The following is an 18,479-nucleotide window of genomic DNA, read 5'->3' on the forward strand; positions in this document are numbered from 1 at the left end:
TTTAGTTTCAGCCACACTGATCATCACAACTTCTTCAGTTAGTTCCAACTCCCCTTAACTCCCCTAAACATACAAGTATGTACAAGTATGACAATATTGAAACCTGTAACATTGTAAACATAACACAAAATACTATTACTGAAAACTATCTGCTATTCATAAATCTATTCATAAGATTATCATTAAACCCTGTAAGTTATAATGCTGAAAAATGGCCAATTTCATTCCTGCAATGAAATCACATTATTTCTACAACCCCCAAAAATGTTTAACAGCATGGAAAGCATCTGGGCGACAGATGCAGAATCCCTATAAAAGTTAAATTTTGCCATTCAACAATCATTATGCAAGGATTTATATCAAGGGTGCAAGAGAGCATTATGGGAAGGGATTTTCTTCACTTGCATGTTTTTTAATAGACATACAGATATCAAATCAAATACCAAGTGTACACTCCGATGGAAAGCATAGAGCTGGTTTTGAAACTAGCCTCTGTGCAGAATTGGGGAAGTTTTATCTTGAGACCAGAAATGCCCTAACACAAGTTTTCCCCCATAATACCAACAAAATAAGTAAACATGTAATTTTCAAAAGATGAGTTTGGTTCCACACATGAAACTGTAGCTGTGGAGTGCGTCAATGGTTAAACCTGCTGCTCAATACATGTCCAACAACTCGACAGCAAAATGAGTGAAAGGTAGCTTTAAATATCTTGCTTGTTCCTTGATTTACAAAGAAAATTACCAATAAACTGTCATGGCTTCCTTGAGTATGAATTTCCTGCCTTGAGAACACTCTTTTTTCTCTATCTCTTTTCTTTTCTTGCCTTTGTGAACTTAACATGCGTAAAAAATTATGTAGCATTGTTGTGCTTGAAGTGTTGAGGAAATGATTTTTAAAAAATAATGCTTTTGCAAACAGCTACCAAAATACAGAGACCTATCATAACAAGCAAACCAATTCAAACCAGTTAATAATTGGGGGTGGGGAAACTCATGACACAGTCTTACTTTCACTTTTGGTTACAGACCCATATGACAGCTACACTTCACTTAACAACAGAGATAGATTACAACAATGACAATGCCTAATACACTGCTGCAATTCTTAAATCATAATGGAGATATAATGCCTGGTACTCTCGTTGTCCCAAAACATAGAGTTGTGATGCTGAGCCTTGATACATGCGAGTTGGGGTCCAGCCGGGGGCAGTAACTCTGTCAGACACGTTATGTGCATCATCTTCTACTCTTCTTTGCCCTCCAGGATGGCTTGGAAAGCAAAAGGCATGAAGGGGTGACCCTCGCCGTGGTAGAACTTGCTCTGAAACTCAATCCTGCATGAAGGAGGGATGATAATAAAAACTTTCATTACGGCATGAAGAGAAGACACCAGGACCATTCATTCCTGTGTGTTCACATCTATGACTTTGCATTTCAGAGCAAGGAGTTTCCCAATCAGATTTTTGAGCTAAGGGCTAATTCAAAAGAAGAAAAAAAAAAAGGTTCTGAGCATAAAAGTGATATCCAACTCATCGAAATTGGATGTTCTGACTGAATACACTTTGTGAAATTATTCTGATACTGAAATGGCCAATGTCTGTATGTCACAGGTCTTTGTGGCAGAGTGTTGTAAAGTGAAAGTATTGTAGTTGAGTGGTTATGGCTGTGGACTTTAACAATGGAGGTCCTGAGTCCAAATATTGCTTGAAGCTTAGCCCTCTATGTGCCCATGGTTTTAGCTTAAAGGACAAGTTCACCTTCATGTACATGTGGATTGAGTGAATGCAACAATATTAGTAGAACACATCAGTGGAAGTTTGAGGAAAATCCGACAATCCGTTAAAAAGTTATGAATTTTTTAAGTATCTGCACAATTACTGCTGGATGAGAAGACTACTACAGTGTGTGATGTCACATGCGTACAACGATAATAATGACTGAGCAAAAACTTTAAAAATGCATAACTTTTGAACGGATTGTCGGATTTTCCTCAAACTCTCACTAATGTGTTCTACCAATATTGCTGCATTCACTCAATCCACATGTCTATGAAGGTGAACTTGTCCTTCAACTTGTCATCCTTTTTCTTCTGTGGGGGCGCTGTGGCATAGTGGATAAGACTCCCGACTCCCAATCGGAGGACCCGAGTTCGAATCCAGCCCAGTGCTTACATCCTTCAACAGGATGTTTTTAGCTACTAGGTCCCTCTCAACCCAGATGTATAAATGGGTACCTGGCAACGCTAGGGTAATAATAATAGCAGGGACCTCTGGTAGAGTAGTGGTAACACTGAAGAGGCTACCCAGGGTAAATAAGACCTTATCATTATTATCATTTATTATTATTATCGTTATTGTTATTGTTATTGTTATTGTTATTGTTATTGTTATTGTTATTGTTATTGTTATTGTTATTGTTGTTGTTGTTGTTGTTGTTGTTGTTATTGTTATTGTTGTTGTTGTTGTTGTTGTTGTTGTTGTTGTTGTTGTTGTTGTTATTATTATTATTATCAGCATCCAGTCATCCATCCCAACTTGAAGTATTAGCAAAGCCCATTTAAGTGTAGCAATGTGCCTCAGTCCATAAGGATGGTCATGGTGACACGATAGGGATTGAGCGAATTAGGTAATCTCTATTCAATTTTCCAGACATCTGTGCCAATCAATTAAAAATCTCCAGCATGTCTGCAAATTATCACACAAAGCACAGTTAGGGTCGAATCCTCGGACAACATATTTTTACCAATGAGCCCCTCTTTACAGTGGTGTTTAACTCTTTGTGTACCACATTCACACACACGACTCCTTTTATTTTTATGATATTTTTATTGTTATTACCTCCGCCAAGGGAGGAGGTTATGTTTTCGTTACTGTTGGTTTGTTCGTTCGTTTGTTAATTAGTTAGTTAGTTAGTTTGTCCGTGTGCAAAATAACTCAAAAAGTAGTTGACAGATTTGGATGAAACTTGCAGGAAAGGTTTAGAATGATATAAGTAACAGATGATTAAATTTTGGTAGTGATCCGAGAATTTTGGGGGAATTTATGAAGGATTTTTGGCATTTTGGCAGGTAGGGTCAATGAACTTGGGAGTTCAGGCTGCATGTATTTGAGGTTTGCATGCGCGCACTAAAGTGCATGCTCTAGTTTCTGCTAGGGCGAGGCGCGCCGTGCAGCTGAGGGTTTATGACGTAACAAAGGCTTCTATAATGGGAAATCGGGTGACTTTCAGCACATGCTATAAGTACGTATGATGGGTGGAAATCACTGATATCTCTATGGAAGAACAAGATCAGTGGTGGAAGTGAGCTGCATGCTTGGCGGAGGTCTGTGCTCTCAGAGTGCTTCTCTAGTTGTAATTGTTATTGTTACGTTTTTACTACAGGCCATTTGCAAAAAAAAAAATGATAACAATAATCATGATGATAATCACAGAATTTATTGAACAATTTACATCACAGCAAAGCTTGGAATTTTCTCTACAACTTTGTTGTACTGCATTTCTGGCATAAACATTAATTTTACAATAAGTTACATGGCTTTGAAAAACAGAATGTCTTCCAAAGGTCCTCATGCACTGGGGTCTCAGAATAATATGACATACAGGGGGGTTACAACATGGCAAACAAAGAGTTGATGAATACTTGGCAACATTGGGGTGATAATGATGGAGAGCCTTCTGGAAGAGCAATGAGAAGGCAACCAAAGAGGGGACAAGTCCATCCCAATCATCAGCACATTTAAATCTAGGTCTTACCAGTGCAGTCTGAGAGTGTGGAGGAAAGCTGAGAGACTCTCCATGAAGAGAAGGATGCCCATGGTGAGGATGGCCCAGGCCCCCCAGGTGACAAAGATGCCCACCACACCCAAGTAGCCCTCCAGCCTGGTGCCAATGGCCAGTACCATGCTCCACAGCACTTCGGACAATTCTGGGATAGACAGATTGAGAAACGAGGGAGTGGAGGATATCTGTTTGGACTAGGTTGGTTATGCATGTCAAAGAATAGGTGATGCCTTTTGTAACAGTGCTTTGGCTTCCATACTTTTTTTCACTCTCCTGAACATGTGACATATTTGAGGTATGAGGTTTTGTCGCCCCAAATACGATATGCCACATCATCTATGAATGACTCCACCTTTAACAGAACTTTAATATCATAGACACTGACAACCCTGACCCCTGACACAGTGGCTGTGATGTCAGAACCAAACTAATTACAACCTTAGCTGCCTCATATACTGAGATGGAGTTAATTATAATACAATTTTATGTCCTTTCAAATCACTATTCATAAACAGAAAATGATAAAGAGTAAACAAGTAGAAAAATAAGAACAAGAATAGACAATATACAAGAATGATACAAGTTACTATCAAGAATAACTATATACCAAGGAATTTCTTAAAGCATACTCACAAAACTTGGGCATATTGTACTCTATGTCACAAATGGCCCAAAAGACATATTTCTACCACTATTACTCCCTTCTACTTGGTGAAAACAACCAAAGATAGAGTAGACTGTGCAACAGGAACAGGATGTATCAATGGCAAATATCAGTTCATGTATGTCTGTTATATTACATCTAATATGTTTGCAATTCAGACAATGAAGCTCAGTGAAAAACAAGATTACATGTACACATAGTATCCAGTCACTTTTATCTCATATCATAATACTTTCTCCAAGTATATTGATCTAAAGATCTTACCAGCATGGGCCAAGCTGAGAGCCCAGAGTCGTAGGTAAGAAGCAGTGTGGGAGATGCATCCCAGACAGTACTCTATGGTGTGAATAGCCTGGTAGACACACAGTTCTCCTATATCAAGCTGGTTTAGAAGGAGAGAGAAACAAGTTGTGACGTACAAAATATACTGGTGAATATAAATGTAGCTTGACAATGTTTCCTCTCCTATAACAGACAAAATGAAGATATAATGCATCAACTATAAATGTTGTCTGAAATATTTTTACTCTGTCTCCCCCCCCCCCCTTGCTCTCTCTCTCTCTCTGCCTCTCTCTTTAAGGTATACTCATATAATTATTCTTATATCAATGCAAGCATCCTCATAACTTTTATTCAGTTTAGTTGTTTGTTCTTTATAAAACTGGTATGGCTTGTGTGTTGTAAAGGAGAAACTTTCAAACAATTTGTTTTCTCAGTTAGACAAGTTCAGTGAAGTTCATTATGTTTGTTGTTGAAAGCTTTTCTGTGCATATTTTGATATGTTAAAGAAATATTTGCCTGTTGCTTCTACTACACTAATTCAGTAGAGTATGAAATGCTACAAAATGTCGATATCATGAAATACTGCATGTTCATAGCTCTTTGTGACTTCTGTCTACTAATACGGAGAAAAACAAACAAACAAAAACCGTCTTGCCGTAGGCTGAAACAAAATATGTATTTACTACTGTGGGTTATTTTGGTTAAATTCTCGTTGAAACCACTTCACGTACATATTATTTTCCAATGAGAAAACAACTATTCTTTCCGTAACACTTATGGATTTTTCTGCACAACAAACTTGACTGCAAAGGCAGCACAATCATATGTGATGGGGTTGGATGGGTAATGCTAATACGACAATTTTATTTGGGAGAGGGACAGGGGAGGGCCTTAGCTGAAACTGACCTCTTCCTCTGCGACAGCCATCTCTTCCTGTCTGGGTAGCTCCGGTTCCTCGGGGTCACTATTATTTATCGCCAGCTCATCCTGGTTGATGACCGCCGTCGTGTCAGAGGTCATTAGACCACTGCTGTCCGCAGCGCCTGGGTCATGGCGCATCTGTATTACAGGGTGGATATAAAAGAGCATAGAAATAGTATCCAAAACTTTAGCATCATTGCATTTTTAGCCAATTTTTTAACCAAAATTTCTATGCAGAGTCCTTTAATTAAATGTGGATATACTAGGGATGCAAACACGTGCATACATAATAAATAAGAGGTTACAAAGATCTTGCAGGGAGATGAGTGTTACAATAAACGATAATAATTCCTAAGTCAGAAAGGCTTTCACAGTTTTTTTGTTTGAAGTAACAGACTTTTATCAGGTGTCACCCTCTGTATATCTAGTGAACAAGATTGCAACTGCTGATCTACAATTTCTAACAAACAAACAAACTTTAAACCCTTTCTGTGCAAGGGACTCTTGACAGTGTGTACAACCCTCTGGGATTTTCTGTGCCCATTGGCGCTCAAAGGGTTTGATAATCTCTTTCTCTCACTGACATAAAGATGGTGAGCATAGAAGGAAAGGAGCATCCTACATGTACTAGCTCAGGGAGTCTTGAGAGTATTGGATACTCTATTAACTCATTCCTTCCGCAATTCTCTGAGTGCCTTTAATGCCCCCAAACGAGATTCTCTTTGCACGTCACCAGAGAACAGACAGGTTGGTAATCCACCAGTGCAAAAGCAGTCAAGCGGTACATGTTTCCTCTATCCACAGTCAACTACATGTGTCATCGAACAATGAACATATCGATCGGATGGAAGGTATGAATAGAGCATGCGCTGATGGGCTCACAGACTCTTTTGTTCTACACAAAACCAGACACCTGAATGGGAAGACTGGAGTCAGGGAACACAGAAATCTTCTGAGCTCAGCTTTGATCGCTATGTTCATGTTCATACGAGTTTTAAAGCAGACCAAGTGGAAACTAAATCAGAAAAAAAGGGTAAATAACACCGTCATAAACCCATTATTCCAACAGAAAGAGAACAAATGCTGATAGAATAAACTGTTATCCTTTTATCAAACTCATTTTTCGTGGCACTACAACACAAAGAAACATGAATCTAGGTCACAAAAGCACTCCGTGCCAGGCACTCTGTCTTCATCTAAGGAATCTTGTATACCAGGCTCTCGTATATCAGTTGCTCCCACGGGAACCTGGTATACCAGGTTCCCGTAAGGAACAGGTTAAGCTGATCTTAAATCTCACACAACCAGCTCATATATAGTAGACTTGTTGAATGCATATTCAATAAATTCAATTTAGTTTAATAAATGGATGATTGGCAGGAATTTTTTCACAAGTGTGTAATCTGTTCTCATAGGTGATAAAAATATTCACATTCATGAAATTCTTCCGTCGAGATGTTTTCATTGCAACTGATTGACAAATTGCCCTACATCGACGTATTATTTAAGCACTGAATTGATCAGTGATCTGAATAGTACAAATTGTAGTAGCCACGAAAAAAATCATGGGCGCACATACTCGAGCGGGATTCAAACCTACGACCTCCTGATCTCTGGACAGGCGTCATCTCCCCTAGACCACCGAGCTTTCGCCCGACAGCAAGTGTTATGAATTTGAATAATTACACATTACCCGCCACATGCTTTATGGATTAGAACCTACACTTGCTGTTGGGCGGAAATTCGGAGGTCTAGTGGAGATGACGCCTGTCCGGAGATCGGAAGGTCGGAGGTTCGAATCCTGCTCGAGCATGTACGCCATGATTTCTTTTATTATAGCTACTACTAAAACACTGATCAATTCAGTGCTTATTTACGTCGATGTAGGGCAATTTGTCAATCAGTTGCAACGATAGAAATTGTTATCAGGGAAATCTTAGTAGCACCACCATGAAAAATGGATTGATAAAACTTACAGATATGAATGTGAAAGTTTGGAATAGATGTAGAAATCACAGGAATAAGAATAGGAATAGTTTTTGGTCTGCAGTAATAGGGAAGTAACATCCAGGAACAGATACAGAGCCTGCAATCATGTTTACCGTTGGTTTTTTTTTCTTCAGTTTTTTCCCCCTTTGGTATCTTTCTACACATAGAGAGCGAAACCCTGAACGTGACGGGTGCTCTGGTGATACTAAAGGACATTCACACAATAAGCTATAGATTACACTATAGACAGTTCATTGAAATCTATTACAAAGAGCACCAATATCAGAGTATCAGTTTTCACTCTGTGCTAGACAGCTGTGGAAAACAATACAAAGAAGTTTGCACTTCTCCACTTTTTGTGTGCCAAGTTCCCATGCCCGACTAAGTTGACGGTTTGCCAACTTTGCATATTTTGCTCAAAGTCACAACCACCCTCAAAACAATCAATGTTTTGAATAACGGTCAATCGCAAGAAAAATGGCTACAGCTTTGTCATGACATTTTACATTACAGCAGGGCTAGGGATTTCCTGTAGAATTTTGCTCTACTGCATTCCAAGCAGAAATGCTTCCACAAAAAGTTACATGCTTTCCAAAAGCTCTTGTGCATTGCAATCTCAGAGTGATATGACATACAGAGGGTTTGCATCAAGGCAAACAAAGAATTAAATGCAGACCTATGTACAATGTATACATCAATGAAAAAAAGTTATGTGACTTTTCATAAACAAGGATTATTATAATGTTCTTTCAACTTTTTTGACTTGTTCCTTCTTTTGCTGCGTTGACATCACACTACATTTGCAGCACGAAGAACACATCTAAGAAATAAATGGCACACCATTATTAGTATCACCTGTGTTAAGCATTTTGTGCGTTTAAAACACTTACCACCATGTATTTGTTTTTGCGCTGGAAGTAAATGATGGCAGGTTTGATGGCCAGCATCCACGGTATACACGAGATTGCTACCAGAACAAGGAAGATCTGTAGCTGGGCCTGTGGGTGAGAGTAGAGATACACGATTCAGTTTAACATACATTTGTCACGCCCCAAGGTATAGATACATTGAGCATCAGTTAACAAAATAAATGAATAAATATTACAATGTCTTTATAGTGCATAGCACTACCATTGCATCTCTATGCGCTTTAAGGATGAAAAATGGAAGGACGAAAAGATGTTATCAAATGCACCAGTGGCGGATCCAGAGGAGGGCGCGCTGGGCGCGCACCCCCTCTTTATTTTTTTGTTAAAACAGAAGAAATGAATTTTTTTTTTTTTTTTGGGGGGGGGGGCTGTGCCCCCCTTAATATTGTAAAGGTGCCTTCCCTTACAGAACTCCTGGATCTGCCCCTGAAATGCACACATAACTCATTCAAAATGCTTCTTGAATAAATACATCTTCAAGAGAGTTTTGAACTTGGGAATTGTGAGGAAATCCTTCAAATTAAAATACGATGAGATAATATTCCAAAGTGAAGAAGCAGCATGAGCAAGAGACCACTCTCTGTAAAACTGAGGATTAAATGCAGAGATGGAGTAAAGTACTGATCTTTCTAAGAAACAAATTCAAACACACCTTGAAACCAGTTGAGGGGTTTTCATATTTATTCAGTTTGTAAAAATAATAAAATAAGCATACATAACATTCTACAAGTAACATGACCATTCTTATGTCTATTCACAGTACCATAATGACCATTGACTGCAGTCAAATATTGAAACAGTCACTGATGTGTCTTCAACTATCTCTTTCTTTTTGCAGCCTAAAAGGAAGGTTCTTAATTTTTTGTGTTAGTGGTTATTTTTAATGAAAAGTTCAAGACATCCCACTGCTGCATAACAATTCCACAGTTTCTCTCAAATGTCAAGAAGATATGACAATGAATCGGGAGCTTAGATGATTTTTTTTTTTTTGCCACTGAGAGATAGTTTCATAAAGGAAGCCAGGAGACAACCTGAGTAGTACCAGCTAAAACAAATTCAATACCAAATTGTGAAATAAGAAAAGAAAACAACCAACCCTGGAAAAAACAAATAAACATAGCAACAGCAACCCCAAAAGACACCTTTGATTTTAACCTGCTGAAGATGAGTCCCGAGAATACTCGGGCAGATGTCTATGGGAAATGCATGTTATAGCAAAAACAGTCCGTCCTCAATGGGTTAAAATGCTGGCCTCATGAGGGCGGTGTTACACCCACCTGTCCAGCAAACATGGGCGGAGCTGGAGCAACAAAGAGACCCATGTTAATGAGGGTGAGGATGAGACTTGGGGCGTCGCCAGAGTTGGAGGCGTTGTACACCAGCCACTTGACAAAGATGAGGATGACCAGGTAGCCGAAGATTGAGACCATGAATATCATCTGGGGCACAAACTCGCACCACACGTTCAGCTGCTTCTTGAAATACCTGCACAAAGACAAACATACTATCATTAATTCTTTCATTTACTGATTAATTCTTTACTTCAGGGAAAATGCACTGCGGATATCATCACTATTAATCACTTTCTTGACCCGTTGACGAGTCCCAAGTATACTTGGGCAAGCATCTATGGGAAATGCATGTTGTACAATAGTAGCGAAAGTATCCTAACATCTCTTTATGAAATGGGGCCCTGGGGCAAAAAGCAAGGGGTCTGCATCTCTCACTCGTTTCTTTCACTTGTTTCTTGTGTACATGAGGGAAAGACCACTTCACTGGGTTTGCAACCTGCTCTGTGATGGGAGTGAAGTGGAACAGAACTATCAGCCTATGACTAAAGAGAATGGGATGACTACATCCCTGAGCTAGACTCACTGGCCATTAGATTGCAAGGCGGACATGCTATCAACTGAGCCACCTGTCGCCTTAAATATCAGTATAGGCATCCACAATAAGAAGTGATATCCAATGACAACGGTCAAGCTAGAACTGACCTGTGGTTGAAGAGACTGAGGACAACGCCAAAGGTCATCTGACTGATGCCCAGGATGACGGAGAGCTTCATCTTGTAGGAGTTGAGAAAGTTGATCTGGTTGGCTGCCAGCTGCCACATCTGTGACGGAATGACCAGTGAGTATGGGGATATGGCAAGAAAGAGATACAGAGTTAGCCCTGGGCCTGTAGAAGCCTCCCCAGTACTGTAGGCTTGTCATGTCTCAGGTGACAGCAGTGCAACTCATTAAACACTGGCACTGTTGAGTGCTCTCTATTACAGATTGAAGCTAAATTTGCAAGACTTCAGGGGCCTATTTCATGCAGAGGTTTGCAGTTACTGCAGACTCAACCAAAAACTCATCCTCTCTTAGTTCTTTCCTGGCTGCTGCCCATCATATGTTCATCTTTTCTATAACAGAACACACACTGAGTACACAAGATTCATTCGACAATGCACAATCTTCCCAGTCAGTTGGTAGCTTTCTTCCATGCTAGCAATGAAAGCTGCTTCAATGCTGGTGCGCCTCTGCTTTTATATGTAGAAGAGAAGAGAACAGTTTTGCCACCTCAATCCTTCAGAGGACCTTTTTCCTGCCAGTTGTGACAATGACATCAGCACAGTACAAAATATGATGATGATGATCCACAGCATTTGTATAGCGCCAGATATCTATTATAGAAACATTCAAAGGCGCAGACTCCTCCAAGAGAGTTTTTTAGCAATTGAATGCCTGGTGAAAAGTGTGAGTTTTGAGTGTGGCTTTGAAGTGCTCCAGTTTGTCAATTTCACATACTTTTGTATTTGGAAAGAATAAGAAAGCTGACTCACAGGATCGATCCCGAATGGATAGACACCAGTTTGAGTGTAGACAGGGTTGATCTGGAGCGAGGTATCTTGATTCAACAGGGCATCACTGAGGAGAGGAAGATAGTATTCTTATCAGAACTTTTAGTCAAAGAGAATTCTACTTATAGTTCTTTTCTTCAAAACCACCAGAAGCACAAAATCAAATATGAGAAGTATTTTACATTTTGATGTTTTACACTACCATACTTCATGAATGAACTTTCCAAGAACAGTACTTCGTAGGATACATTGTTTTGTTGCAAACTGTTACTTAATGAGCTCCTTTGTGGAGACAATATGAGCTCCCTCGTGGAGACTTAAAGAGCTCCTTTGTGGACACAATATGAGCTCCCTTGTGGAGACGATATGAGCTTCCTCATGGAGACTTAGTATATTTGATATTCTTGTTTATATCTCTCTAAGATTAATAATGTTTGTCTTATGTTAAGTGCTGTCTGGGGCAAATTATTTGTATAGAGCCCCATTTTTTTTCTCTCTCTTCTTTCTTTCTTTAAATCAACAACAAAAACTGTTACCCCACAACATAACAATACATGACTTTTTACAAGTAGGGTATTAAAAGCATGAAATTGATAACCTTTGTGATAAAAATGATTTGTTTTTTTTCTTAAATCTACAATGTACAAACATAAAACAAGTAGGCCTTTTCATTCCTAGGTAAGTGCCACTACTCTTTTTAGTCTGCAACAATAATTATATGATAATGTACATTTGCAGAGCACGATACCCATCATGTACAATACTCTGGCGCAAGAGTGCCTGCGGAAGGGACAGCACGCATATCTGTACTTATATAGAAAATAAATTTACTGTTACATCAATATATTAATTCTTCTAAGTACATATATGAATGCAAACTTTCTATCAAAATAATGACACATTTACTAAGCCTGTGCATTGAAACTTTTGCCCACTCGAACTAAAAGAGATAAATCTTGTTTTCCCTTAAAAACAGCCAATAAGTCTTTCCAGTTGAACCTGTTAGAAATGAAAGTATAAAATACTTTTAAATGAAAGTCTTTACTCAAGTAGTTCTCTATATTCCATGACCATGTATACTCTTTGATGATCTGAAGAATACAACTACCAAACTGCTTATGCAAACATTTGCAGATTACACATCTGCTAAATATATACAATAAAAGTTTGCAGAACTCTTGCATTTTCCTGCACACAAATGAGTAAAAGCTATTGATGTACTGTATTGCTTTGATTTATTTCTCTGTGTTCATCATACCTAGTAGATAAGACTCCCGACTCCCAATCGGACAACCCAAGTTTGATTCACACCCAGTGCTTATGTCTCTGGACCTTACCCACAATGTCCCTCTCGAACCAGGTGTATAACTGGGTGCCTAGGGTAGGCTAGGTGAATGATAATGACAGGGCTCTCTGGTAGAGCAGTGATAACACTACAGAGGCTACCTTAGATAAAGAAGACCTTATCATACCTGTAATTCATGTTGGACACATTCCAGGTGGAACTAAAGATCTTGATAGACTTGGAGAGACAGTCGTTGTAGATGAGTCCCGTGTAGACGGAGAAGATCCCCATCATCATGATCACGTATCGTCCACTGTACAGCATCCCAAACATCTGGTAGTCATGGTAAAAAAGGATTGGGTCAAAGGTCAAGTTAACCAGCAGGTAGAGAGTTCTAGATAGCAAGTCTGTTTTTTTAATCAATATTTTAAAACTTGCCCCATGTAAAATACATGCATATTGACGCCTGTTTGATTGGCATGGAATTAAATGTGACAAAATCTGTTAATTTTCCACATGGAAAGGAGATATTAAAGTGACATGAGGCAAACTAAAAGAAGAAGTGAAAGAAAATTAAAGAAGTGCCATTCTGACGAAAAACAAGAAAAATAATAAGAGCTAAACTGTTGAAAAAATTAAATTTGGTGGAATAACAAACCAGTGCAATGCAAGGAATATGCTCCAGCAGGTCACGAGATGCATTGCATTGTATAGAGTCTTCCTAAGGTTGGTAAGTTACCTAGTATGTAAACTTGCTGCTCTTATGCAAATCAGAGAGATTTCTATCTACTTGACTACTTTAATAGGAAGTGGTCATCAAACTTGTGTCCAGCTGATTGCACTGACCTCATGGTTGGCCAGAGCAGCGTAGAGTTGTTTCTCTCTGACCACCAGCCAGAGACCAAAGAGGAAGAGGAGGAAACCGTGGCCGCAGTCACCGTACATGACAGCAAACAGGAACGGGTATGTGATGAAGGTGAAGGGGGCTGGTAGGAGAAGGAAAGGGGGACACGGTTACATAATCATGCGTACTGAAAGCAGGGTCCATATCCCACAGATATGGGAACTTCTCATACAGGTAATCAATACCATAACTTACAAAGTCTAATACTGATACTGACACAGGCTCACAATTATAGATAATCTGTAATGCAAATTGCTACATATCTTTAATGTAATGAGTGAAAGCTTCTTTTTTTTTTCATTTTTTCTTTTTTGTTTAATCATAAATATAAATCCCCAGTGTAAAGACTTTCCCTTACACCAAAAGTTCTGCCACAGCAACAGAAAAATGCATGTAATCAGGAGATTACTGTAGGTCACTCCATCATTTGTGTACCAGCTGTGGCTAAAAGCACAATTACCAGAACATCCTAAGTCTGAGTATACTGAGCTTACCGAGCATGACTTAATATGCCTAAGTTTTATCAAACTATTATAAGGCACTTAACATCATCACCTTACTAACTTTATACACGAGGTGGCAATTACTGTTTCTTGAAAGCATGTTTAAGTTTGAATTCTTGGAACTTTCATACATTATAATATCTTATCATATAAAACATCCAGTTATTTGTTTTATCATATTCTAAAGATCAGAGTCAACTTTAACCTTTACTCTTCTTCGCTTGCAGATTGGCACACAACAATGGGGAGCTTCCTTTGCCCATTGGCACATCTGCCTGGAAACTATTAATGAATAGAGATTACCTAATCCCCCTAATCCCCATTGTGTCACCATGGGCTTCCTGTTAGACTGAGGCACACTGCTACACCTGAGTGGATTTGCTAGTTCAAGTTAGGGATGGATCACTGCATGCTAATGAAAGAGCTTAGCAAGATACAGGCTAAGTGCCTGGGCATACAAAGAGTTAAAATGACATGGAACTTCCATTGCAGTATTACCTGGATTAACCTCCCTATAGTTGGCTACCCCATATGCATCCACCAGGCTCTGAAAGACCTTGGTGAAGCGATTGGTCTTGTTGTAGGTTGGCGGCTCCTCATCCGTGTCGATGCGATTCAGAATGGACGGCACACTGGACCCACTAGCCTCCTGTCAAGTCAACACCGAGTGAACACAAGCAGTGAAAGTGAATGTGTCACACTCCAAACTTCAAGAGAGTGCTGGACTGGTGCGCATCACACCCAGAAGACAGCATCAACAGTAAGGACACACCAATTACAGATCAAAATTCATAAAAAGTGCAGATGAAATACGTCATTCTCAACATTTTTCCACATAAATTTTATGGTTATTAATGATGAAACAATTTTGTCCCAGCAATACATAAAGATTTTGAATTTGTATAACTCTATTTTGAATAAGCTACGGTTCAATCCCTTGTCTTCTTATTGCATTGAGAGTGAAATGTATCACAGTGGAATCAGCCTTCTGTGCTAAGATGAAAAGATGAATGTCCCATAAAAGGTTCCTCCAGAACAAGACCTGACAACGTCATTCAGGGGTGCTTTGTGTCCACACACAGAATATGGCATGCTGTAAAATCAGAAATATTTGCAGCATTGAACCTTCAAGAATCAGAGCCAACAGCTTCTTTAACAGCACGAAACTTTTGTGAACTGCCACTGGTACTCAATGTTCTATGTAGACAAGACTTTCACATGCATTTTACCTTGCAAATCTTGGCTACTTGCAAAAATCATGAAAGTTTCATGCATGCAGAAATTTCTTGTTTTACAGTATACCATTCCCTGAAAAGTGTCCTTCTGTCTCAAACTCACAGTTCCTCTGCGAAGGGCCAGCTTAATGGAGTCTAGGTCGGTGACAGGGCACCAGCACTCAGCAATGAGACATTTCTGGGTGACATCCAGGTTGAAGAGGTTCAGGGTGTGGTAGATGGCCTTCAGCTTGCGCACCTTGATCAGCCACACCCGTAGGCTCTTGGCTGCCAGGGTCAGCAGGCGCTGGCGATGCTCCTCAGTCTGGCTCAAGACCTGGCAGGGTAGAGTGTTCAGGGGAGAATTAACTGAGGCCGCCATATCCACCTACACCAGCACACACTAGATCGCATACTTTCATTTACACTAGCATCTTAATTATACAAGCTTACACATCTGCTGTGACATAAAAAATAGGGGCTAACACAGACTGCCAGGTCACATGCACCAGCAAACATGAATACTATGCAAAGACACATACACGAGTACACTGTATATGCCAGACAAAAGGATTATGTACACAATTATTATACACCAAACTGCAAAGCTATGAACAATGGAAGAGCACAAATTGTCATAGTACCACTGAAAAATGTGTGTACGGTGTACAATTTGCTGACTTGTAGCCAGTTAGCACAGAATGAGAAACTCTGAGTACTTCTCAACATTGTGAACCTCTGTTTTTCTCTCCTCATAAACTACAGATGCTACTAACAATGACATCATTCATACATATGCATAATATGTAAGTTCTTTTGACATATGTAGGAAAAAGAGGGGTGAGCGAAGACTGGACTAACAGTGAAATACCTTTTGCAGGTCTTCAAGCCTGGTGAGGACAGCAATGGATGTTTCATTCCTCTCAGCTGCTGTCTCGTTACATGGATAAAGGGTGGCACGGAATCTGAGGGAAGACAACAGAAAAACTCAAAGGTATGAAAACGAAAAAATAACAAACAAACTGTAGTGGTTTGATATATGATGACAGCAACACAAAACAAGACAAAAAGAAGCATACAAACAAGTAAAACAGGTTTGAAATGGAAAGTTACTACTAAAACAAAACAAGACAATACATATATCTTTGTTAAGTAGTGATATATCTTATATCTCAAGAAGATAATGTTGTGTGAGAGCTCCCAGGTATTGTTACAAAGTTTTCATTGTATGTTTAAACATCCTACTCTCTACAAAATAGAGATTGACAATTTCGACACATGTAACACAAACTGCTTTGGCTGTAGAAGTTATCAGTTTTACGATCTTTGCTGTGAATTTCCTCTCAGAGTGTACAATGCACACCTAAACGGCAAACATACAGCAGGATATAAAAGATCTCATGTGTGCATAGTATCCTATAAAATGGAAGTGATTTCGTTTTGTATCTTTGAATTGCATGTATTCTCTTTGTTTGCTTTCCACAAACACTCAATACAACAAAGCGAACATATACAATAAAGAGCTACTATCAGCCTATAACTTCTTTTCGTGCATGTGATGTACTAGTGTCAAGGTCAGTATGCTTTGCACTCAAATATCGCTCCAATTTATGGAGGTGCATCTCATTCAAGGTCTATTGACACTACCAGGTATTACAAAAACCTCTTGCAAAGTCAACATATAAACTGTATAATACTGCTCTAAAATTTCTATTTAACATCCAATATACACTACAAGACTAAAACATTAAATATTGACACGTACATGCACTGTAGTGAACCCGTCGAAACCAATCAATCACATTCCAGTAAAACAGTCTATAATCACTTCTTGCTTGCATCATAGTCTTTAAAACAATTTTATAGGAATGAAGACAACACACTGTATCATTTGTTCTCATACACATATACACACACAGACACACAAACATGTTTAAATTTTGGGTACCCTTAGGCCGAGGGATTACGAGGCTCTATGATGATATATACATAACATAATCTATCTTGATTTATAGTAGTTACACCTTTTGTTTTTAGTTTTGAATGGTGCACATTATTACTATCAAAGAAAAGTCACCTGCCAATATCTGTAGAACATATCAAGGTAATGATACAGTCATGACTAGGAAAGAATATACTCATGTTGTCATCAATCTTTCAGTAGGAAGTTAATTCATTAGAGCACAGAATCAGACAGCCCAAATGCTCTTATTTCCAAGGAGTACATCCTATTCAAAGCACTCACCCCTCACAGATTTTCTTGACTCGAATCTTGAGTTGGTCTCCTTGGAAGAAGATGATGAAGACTGACTTCCACACCTCTTCTCCCTAACGAACAAAAATGACATAAAATATCAATTCAAACCCATAAAATGCCAATATTCATGATGAAAATACCCTTATGCATACCTGCAAACAAAAGTGTCTTTAATTTGTTGTTGTTGTTGTTGTTTTGCTATGGTAACCCTTCCAACTGACAAAACTGACCTCACACGAAGAATTCACTTTAAACATTCAACTCTCCTCTGGAACAATTGTACATACAACCTAAATGAAAGAGGAATGTGAAAATGGTACCTATCATTTCATGTGAATATTTACAAACAATATCTATTTTTGATTTTGTCCTTTTCTTAAGCAAACACAACAAAGCTTTTAATAGTCAAATGAAGAATTCAGGTGAAACTATTTCCTCTGAAGAAAACTAACGTGGTCATGGACTGGTGGGATGCACTGAATTTATTCACTTGGGTCTTCAATGAGTACAACTACACTCAGTACCGCAATGCAGGGTTTCCAACCTCTGTAGATTTAAAAAAAAAAAAAAATCATACCTAATGCACATTAAAAACATAATCTGAAGGCAAAAAGCATATTTTGTGATTTGCTAATTCTTGAACTCCTGTAATAGGCAAAATACTCACATTAACACATCAATTCATAGTACACAGTATGTGCTTAATGTTATGGGGGAGTTGACAAGCAATATGACAGATAAAAAAGGGTATTCTAAAAGTTCAGGGACCAAAAACATGAACAATTCTGTACTGGCAAGTGACCAGTGACAAATTTTACCACTTCATGCGCTAGAACATTGCTTCAATCCCAACTTCAACCAACTAAGGCTTTACCTCTAAATTTTCCCACCATTAAAGGGATTGTAC

General features: G+C 38.9%; 1 protein-coding gene across 1 annotated transcript in view; it reads right to left on the minus strand.

Moving 5' to 3' along the window:
- Positions 1–991: 991 nt before the first annotated feature.
- LOC139727218 (V-type proton ATPase 116 kDa subunit a 1-like) overlaps positions 992–18,479 on the minus strand; it is a 48,300-nt gene continuing 30,812 nt past the window's right edge. Inside the window, exons 8-21 of the mRNA XM_071638175.1 lie at positions 17,561–17,643; positions 16,187–16,280; positions 15,440–15,652; positions 14,600–14,750; positions 13,541–13,680; positions 12,882–13,027; positions 11,392–11,476; positions 10,562–10,680; positions 9,845–10,052; positions 8,529–8,636; positions 5,635–5,787; positions 4,711–4,828; positions 3,756–3,927; positions 992–1,336 (exon numbers count right to left, since the gene is read on the minus strand). Coding sequence (XP_071494276.1) covers positions 1,246–1,336; positions 3,756–3,927; positions 4,711–4,828; positions 5,635–5,787; positions 8,529–8,636; positions 9,845–10,052; positions 10,562–10,680; positions 11,392–11,476; positions 12,882–13,027; positions 13,541–13,680; positions 14,600–14,750; positions 15,440–15,652; positions 16,187–16,280; positions 17,561–17,643 — 1,881 coding nt within the window. The 3' untranslated portion in view covers positions 992–1,245. The remainder of the gene's footprint in view (positions 1,337–3,755; positions 3,928–4,710; positions 4,829–5,634; positions 5,788–8,528; positions 8,637–9,844; positions 10,053–10,561; positions 10,681–11,391; positions 11,477–12,881; positions 13,028–13,540; positions 13,681–14,599; positions 14,751–15,439; positions 15,653–16,186; positions 16,281–17,560; positions 17,644–18,479) is intronic.

The sequence above is a fragment of the Diadema antillarum genome, unplaced genomic scaffold (genome assembly GCF_040938485.1).
Source record: "Diadema antillarum isolate AM-2024a unplaced genomic scaffold, OU_Dant_1.0 seq00000122_RagTag, whole genome shotgun sequence".
NCBI classification, from domain to species: domain Eukaryota; kingdom Metazoa; phylum Echinodermata; class Echinoidea; order Diadematoida; family Diadematidae; genus Diadema; species Diadema antillarum.